At 54.8% G+C, this 7,423-nt stretch overlaps 4 protein-coding genes across 4 annotated transcripts in view; 3 read left to right on the top strand and 1 right to left on the bottom strand.

Moving 5' to 3' along the window:
* VDBG_03480 (glycolipid 2-alpha-mannosyltransferase) overlaps nt 1-1,542 on the top strand; it is a gene marked incomplete at both ends in the record, with an annotated part of 1,778 nt that extends 236 nt beyond the window's left edge. Inside the window, 3 exons of the mRNA XM_003005481.1 lie at nt 38-802; nt 859-1,147; nt 1,200-1,542. Coding sequence (XP_003005527.1) covers nt 38-802; nt 859-1,147; nt 1,200-1,267 — 1,122 coding nt within the window. The remainder of the gene's footprint in view (nt 1-37; nt 803-858; nt 1,148-1,199) is intronic.
* Nucleotides 1,543-1,601: 59 nt separating this feature from the next.
* VDBG_03479 (putative mitochondrial 37S ribosomal protein MRPS12) lies at nt 1,602-2,183 on the bottom strand (the record flags this gene model as incomplete). Its single annotated transcript, XM_003005480.1, has 2 exons — nt 1,602-1,970; nt 2,022-2,183. 2 exons carry the CDS (start codon nt 2,181-2,183, stop codon nt 1,602-1,604), a joined length of 531 nt encoding a protein of 176 aa, XP_003005526.1.
* Nucleotides 2,184-2,649: 466 nt separating this feature from the next.
* On the top strand, nt 2,650-4,096 carry VDBG_03478 (short-chain specific acyl-CoA dehydrogenase; the record flags this gene model as incomplete). The annotated part of the gene is made up of 3 exons (XM_003005479.1): nt 2,650-2,765; nt 2,817-3,677; nt 3,748-4,096. 3 exons carry the CDS (start codon nt 2,650-2,652, stop codon nt 4,094-4,096), a joined length of 1,326 nt encoding a protein of 441 aa, XP_003005525.1.
* Nucleotides 4,097-6,422: 2,326 nt separating this feature from the next.
* The window catches only part of VDBG_03477 (calcium-independent protein kinase C), a gene marked incomplete at both ends in the record, with an annotated part of 3,890 nt that continues 2,889 nt past the window's right edge, over nt 6,423-7,423 (top strand). Inside the window, 2 exons of the mRNA XM_003005478.1 lie at nt 6,423-6,879; nt 6,965-7,234. Coding sequence (XP_003005524.1) covers nt 6,423-6,879; nt 6,965-7,234 — 727 coding nt within the window. The remainder of the gene's footprint in view (nt 6,880-6,964; nt 7,235-7,423) is intronic.

Genomic DNA, 7,423 nt, shown 5'->3' with positions numbered 1-7,423 from the left:
AGTACAACCTGCAGCGCCTGCGGCTGGTGAGAAGCAGGACGCTGCCCCTGTTGCCGTCAAGCCTGCGACCCCGCCCGCTGAGCGACCAGCGATCGTTAACGACTACGATCCCAAGGAGTTCCCGATGGCTATGAGCCCCGGTGACCCTGGTTGGAACGACATTGTTGGCACTGCCCCTGGACCTCGTGTCAACGCCACCTTTGTGACCCTTGCGAGGAACAGCGATGTTTGGGACATCGCTCGCTCCATTCGTCAGGTCGAGGATCGCTTCAACCGCCGCTACAACTACGACTGGGTCTTCCTGAACGACAAGCCTTTCGACGAGACCTTCAAGAAGGTCACGACATCGCTTGTTTCTGGAAAAACTCACTATGGCGAAATCCCCAAGGAGCACTGGTCTTTCCCTGAGTGGATCGACCAGGACAAGGCCAAGAAGGTGCGCGAGGACATGGCCCAGCGCAAGATCATCTACGGCGATTCCGTCAGCTACCGCCACATGTGCCGTTTCGAGTCTGGCTTCTTCTTCCGCCAGCCGCTCATGATGAACTACGAGTACTACTGGCGAGTCGAGCCCTCGATTGAGCTCTTCTGCGACATCCACTATGACCCCTTCCGCGTCATGAAGGAGAACAACCGCAAGTACAGCTTTGTTCTGAGTTTGTACGAGTACAAGGAGACCATTGCCACGTTGTGGGACTCGACCAAGAAGTTCATGAAGAACCACCCCGAACACATTGCCGCCGATAACTCCATGGGATTCCTGAGTGACGACAACGGCGACACCTACAACAACTGCCACTTCGTAAGTATTGATCATTCGTATGCCGTAAAAGCTTCATAATGCTAACCCGTTTACAGTGGTCCAACTTTGAGATTGGTAACCTGAACTGGCTTCGCTCTAAGGCCTACGTTGACTACTTTGAGTCTCTGGACAAGGACGGTGGTTTCTTTTACGAACGCTGGGGCGACGCTCCTGTCCACTCCATCGCCGCAGGCATCATGCTTCCCAAGGACCAGATTCACTTCTTCAACGACATCGCCTACTACCACGTTCCCTTCACTCACTGCCCCACTGGGGAGAAGACACGCCAAGACCTCCGCTGTCACTGCAACCCTAAGGACAACTTTGACTGGAAGGGCTACTCTTGTAAGTGTTGACGTCAATCCACCAATCAGGGCTGAATGCTAATGAAATGCAGGCACGAGCCGCTACTTCGATATCAATGGGAAGACGAAGCCCGAGGGCTATGAGAACCAGAAGGATTAAGAAAATAGTGGCATATCGGGGAAATAGACTAGCTGTACGAAAGGTGCGAGATCATGATTTTTGGGCTTCACCACCCAGACCTATTCACCAAGTGATGGGTTGAATCGGTGCGCGGATCAGGGGTGCTTCACCGTGGAACGGCGTCAAGGCTTCTTTTGCGGTTTTGGACATTTGCTCGCTTGCCAATGCAACAAGGAAATGCCATTTGGGATCAATCAAGTATTCGCCATGCCACTTGTGAACTGTTTTACAATAAATTACACACAATTTTCAACAGCTCTCCGTCTTAGCAAGCAACAGCCGCTTGCCCACTCGTACTATACCATCGTGCATTTCAACCCACAACAGCCTTCTTTGGCCTAGCCGTGCCGTACTTACTGCGACTACTGACACGGTTTGCAACGCCTCCAAGGTCCAATGCGCCACGAACGAGGTGGTATCGCACACCCGGGCAATCCTGACTTCTTCCGCCGCGCACGAGAACAACGCTGTGCTGCTGAATGTTGTGTCCTTCACCAGAGATGTAGGCGGTAACCTGTCGACCGTTCGAGAGACGCACACGAGCCGTCTTGCGTTGGCCCGAGTTGGGCTTCTTTGGACGCACAATGCCGACCTTGATGCATACGCCCTTGAGAGCCGGGGCTTCGACATCCGCGAGAGCGGGAGAGACGGCGTGACGAGCGCGCTTGCCTTTGCGGCAGCCCTATCACTTAGGTCAGTCAATGTCGGAAAGATGGGGAATGGCGTTACAAACCCGCAGGACCTGCCCTATCGTCGCATTGTGAACAGGTGTTGAGGAGAAAGCCCTGACTTGGAAGGCCGGCCTGGCGAGGATCGAGATGGGAGAAAAAGGTGCGACAAACTGCGCCCTGCGCAGCGTTGGCGCCAAAAGCCGATTGAAAAGGGCGCTCGCCATCATAGAGTGCTGGCAATGATGAATTGGCTGGCTCTCAATGGTTTGATGCGATGCTTTCGAGCTTCGCGCCTTCCGATCTCAATCCTCCTTATTGTAACATTACATAATTACACGTGACATGAGCCTTCTTGACTCCAGGCCGTCACATGTCGAGTCAGCAATATGGTCGTTCCCGGATAAACGCCGGATTTAATGCTGCGAGTTTGCCCAGCCGGGGGGTACCACAGGGATGGATATCCTCGGCTGAAGACGATCGCCCCAAGGCATGGGGCGGCATTGAAGGGGCCCTCGGTGCTGGCGATGATCACCTAGACTTTGTCTCTCCGTCCATCTTTCAGTGCTGTCACAGTCACGACCCAACTTTAGCACTTCACTTTGAATTCACCTCCCTGCCAATCTCTGACCACTTGATCAGCAAGTTCGGAATCCCAACCCTCATCCTCATTCACAAGTACCGAGGCTCATCATGTCTTCACTTACACGGGTTGTTCGCCCCGCCATGCGGAGGAGTCGCGGCGTCATGGCCATGGCCGCGGCGAGGAGCAACGCCTCCGCGAGGGCGGCGATGCCTTTCATTCAGAAGTAGGTCTTTTTCATTCTCGATAGTCCAGCTATCAACTTACATCTGTATAGGTCCTCGAAGCCCCTGTCCACGACGTCACGCCGCCAGAATGCCGACACTCTCGACATTACCGACATTCCCCCCACTCCCATCACACACTTCTCCGAGCTGGAGCTCGCCATGGCCGAGTCTGTGAACAAGTTCGCCAATGAGGTTATTGGCCCCAAGGTCCGTGAAATGGATGAGGCCGAGAAGATGGATCCCACCGTGGTCGAGCAGCTGTTTGAGCAGGGCCTCATGGGCATTGAGATCCCCGAGGAGTACGGTGGCACGGGCGCCAACTTCACGTCCGCCGTCATTGGCATCGAGGAGCTGGCCCGCGTGGATCCTAGTGTCAGCGTCATGGTCGATGTCCACAACACACTCGTCAACACGGCCATTATCAAGTACGGCTCACAGGCGCTGAAGAAGAAGTTCCTGCCCAAGCTGGCGACGAACACTGTCGGCAGCTTCTGCCTCAGCGAGCCCGTCAGTGGCTCTGATGCTTTTGCCATGGCTACCAAGGCAACGGAGACGGCGGATGGCTACACCATCAGTGGTGGCAAGATGTGGATCACCAACTCGATGGAGGCCGACTTCTTCATCGTCTTTGCCAACCTGGACCACAGCAAGGGTTACAAGGGCATCACTGCGTTTGTCGTTGAGAAGGGCACCGAGGGCTTCTCCATTGCCAAGAAGGAGAAGAAGCTCGGTATCAAGGCCAGCAGCACCTGCGTCATCAACCTTGACGACGTGAAGATCCCCAAGGAGAACCTTCTTGGTGAGAAGGGACAGGGCTACAAGTATGCCATCAGCCTGCTCAACGAGGGGCGCATTGGTATCGCCGCGCAGATGACCGGCCTGGCCCTTGGGTCGTGGGAGAACGCTGTCAAGTAAGTTCCGTCACCTTCGAGCAAGCGAGGGGGCTCAGTCTAACATGTGCAGGTACGTTTGGAACGACAGAAAGCAGTTTGGCAAGCTCGTCGGCGAGTTCCAGGGCATGCAGCACCAGATCGCGCAGTCTTACACCGAGATCGCCGCCGCCAGGTCCCTGGTCTACAACGCGGCCCGCAAGAAGGAGGCCGGTGAGGACTTTGTCATGGATGCCGCCATGGCCAAACTCTATGCCTCGCAGGTCGCTGGACGTGTCAGCGGCCTCGCAATTGAGTGGATGGGTGGTATGGGTTTCGTGCGCGACGGCCCCGCGGAGAAGTTCTGGAGGGACAGCAAGATCGGCGCCATCTATGAGGGCACGAGCAACATCCAGCTTAACACGATCGCCAAGCTGCTGCAGAAAGAGTACACTGCATGAGCAGATGACATCGTAACGCGTCAAATAGAATAAAAGAAAAGCTCGTTCAAATCTGAATCTCAGGGCGCTGGCTTGGCATTAAGGATTCACTTCAGATAGGTGGTAAGCGTAGACTCTAGTTTGTCATGATCATACCCTTGATCTGTGAGAGTCGGGTTGTCAACTCCCTCTTCACATCACGTGTCTCAAATCGAATCAAACACTGTAGCCTCAGTCGACACTCTGATACAGTTTTGGACAGTAGGGTCAGATGCGGCCAGTGTCCAGATCGTCCTAGGTGATTCAAATTTGATGCCCAACCTTGGGAGGGGAGGCTTGAAAATTGGGGAGCTAGACCAACGAGAACCATGTTTTTTTTTACTTGGAAGACCGGCCGATCATTTCAGCTCGCAGATACCATACCTAGGCGCAGCAGCAATAGGGTTCGCCTTTTGTGTGCTCACTTTCCTTTACAATAGAGTCAGCTTAGCGACTCTAGGAGGGTTGTCCGGATAAATGCCAATTGCGACTTGAAGTACACTATCTTCATTGGAGATCGACTGCTGGTCAACGATCCTTTGTCGATACGAGCTCAGGCACGAGGGATCTACATGGCCCGGAGGCCCTGTTGAGCAGCGTTCGGGTGGGCTCTTCGCTAAGCGGTTATGTACAGACAGCGGAAATAAGATCGTCTACGCACCGGACTATAGAGGCTCGGATGATGACGCGGCACCCATGCCTGTTCGTCTCTTTTCTGTCTGATTTGCAGTTGACTCGACATCGTATCTCTTCATGTGCGAGACCTGCACACACGTGAAGGAAGGTGGACAAAACCACAGTGGCCTACCAAAGCTAGCGGACAACTGTCATTATGGCGTAGGGCACTGTTCTGGAGAGTTGCTCCATGAATGTCCCTGTACACCCCTACCTAGTTGAACTCTCGGCCTGGCTGGAATGTGGTCGGGGTGGACAACCCCCGAGGTGTCCGGCGTATGAAGATGATAGGCAGGCATGATATGTGACATGTGTGTGTCAGGCTGCGTAGGGCACAATCACACTCACCGCGACGCACATCAGGAAGGACGGACACAGCTCTCGAAGCATCAGTGCCCTCATGTAGCGCGTAGCAGCTCTACGCCTGCATCATATGATGGTGGTGGATGTGTGCGGAGAGCCTTGAGGCCAGTCCTAAAGGGCGCTGAAGTGGGTTTTCGTTGCTCTGGCGTGGGGATCTAGGACTTTCGGTAGTCAGACGGGCGCCTGTGCTGCGGTCGGATCAGTCACCAATGACGACGCCAGGACCAAGGTAGTCTGAGACAGTGAGTGTCCTACAAGAGTAAGAACCGGACAAGCCTCGGAAGGGTTTTATTTGTCCGTTCTGGCGAATATTCTGCATGCTGTGCAGTCAGTTATGCTTGGCTGCTAGGCGAACTGCAGTCGAGAGCGTTGGATACCACACTGAAAGATGGCAAGGACGCGGCGAACAGGATATATCGCGGATGCCAACGTTAAAGACGTGCTTTGGTTCACGCCATGCGTGGTGGCCGAGCAGCCTCTGACGCCATCACAAAGTGAAAGTCCACGGAGGACGCCTAAAACAGGTATGAGCCAGGGAGGCCGTATAGCGGGCACGGACGCTGTAAGGGACACCCAATCTGCCGAACATCAGCGACCAGTGCCCTACCGGGGATCAGTATCTTCAGCCCACCTTCGTAGAAGCAGGGCACGTCAGGCATCGAAGAGCATGCCACCCCTGTACCTGCCCGAGGCAAGGCCTGTCCAGCTGCCAGGGCAAATTCCCATTTGTCCTTCCCATGGGCTCTGGCAAGTCAGTGGCCGAGCCCCCCTCCATGCCCGTGCCCATCCCACCTCATCTGCAGCGCGAAACCAGACATGGGCCTGCCCACCCCGCTTTGCTCCTCCCACTGATCAATGAGCTACGTTTATCCGACCTCCCCCCCCCCCTCTCTTGCATCTCGCACCACCAACACACGCAACATTTGTTGTGATCTGCCACACGGCTTCGACCTCACCTACTGTCTCGTGCTTCCTAGCCTCTAGTAGCACGACTACGAGCCGGCCTCATTGCTGCTTATTCGACATCCACAGGAGTATCACCTTCGACATATTACCCAGGACAACCCTGTCGAGGCAATAGTGGTACGGGGTGACGGCGTCCATGCGAGTTGATACACCAGACCAGCAAAACGCGCCAACACACCCCTCGAACGACAGACAAAGGCTGCTTATTTACCTCGCAGCTTTGAACACTGAAGGTACTTGTCCTTACCGACCTACTTCGACAGCTTTGACCCGCGCGTGGCTTACTGCAACCCTTTTGCCCACCATGAGTGACGAAGAGGCGATTCAGAACATTCTCAAAAAGATTGAGCGCGAAAAGGTCTTGATGAATGGCGCCAACGCCATGCTGGCCCAGACCGACAATGACTCTGTCCGATCAAGACTCAACTCCCAACTGCGAGATACTCGCCGAAACCTTCAATTCTTTGAAGAAAAGCTGCGGGAACTGCAGATGCGCCGCAACCAGTCCGCCATGGATAGTATGTCGCTGGGTGGACCTGACGATGGAGCTGAGGGCGACGGCTCGGGTCCTCCTCCTCCGCCGCCAAAGGATGCCGGTTCGTGGGGAGAACATGCTCGCGCCGGCAGCAGTACCTCCTTCGGTTCTACCCAGTACAGCCAAATCGGTCAGCATGGCGACCTCATGCCGCCTCGCCATCCCTATGCTCCCCCAGGCCCGGCATCATCTGTGCCCAAGCCTCGACCCAACTACACCAAGCTTGGTTTGTCTCCCAGTACAAACCTATCATACGATGAAGACCGTCATGTCTGCCATTTTGTAGAGATAGACTAACAAAAGGTATCCAGATCTGATCAAATACGACAATCCGTACCTGGGACCACGAATTCAACTCATGCTTTCTCAGATTCAGTTCAAGCTCAAGGTTGAAGAACAATACCTGAAGGGTGTCGAGAAGATGGTGCAGCTGTATGGCATGGAGGGCGACAGGAAGAGCAGAGCAGATGCTTCGGCTCGTAGGGTCGAGAGCAAGCAAAAGATTCTCTTGCTGAAGCAGGCCCTCAAACGCTACGAGGAACTTCACGTGGCTGATGTTGTGGGCTCCGATGATCACGACGGTGAGCACATGATCGCTGAGGTTTTCGTGTCGGGACGAAGCTAACTAACGTGACCCTCAGATGATTCCATCAACATGCCCAACCTGCGAAAGCCCTTGACTGGTCAGCTCTCTATCCGCGTAGCACTCATTAAGGATGTCGACCACGCATCCACTGGACGATTCAGCCGCGGGCCGGAGACCTTCGTGC

This window comes from Verticillium alfalfae, genomic scaffold (genome assembly GCF_000150825.1).
Source record: "Verticillium alfalfae VaMs.102 supercont1.4 genomic scaffold, whole genome shotgun sequence".
NCBI classification, from domain to species: domain Eukaryota; kingdom Fungi; phylum Ascomycota; class Sordariomycetes; order Glomerellales; family Plectosphaerellaceae; genus Verticillium; species Verticillium alfalfae.
This window is presented reverse-complemented; position numbering and strand designations above follow the sequence as displayed.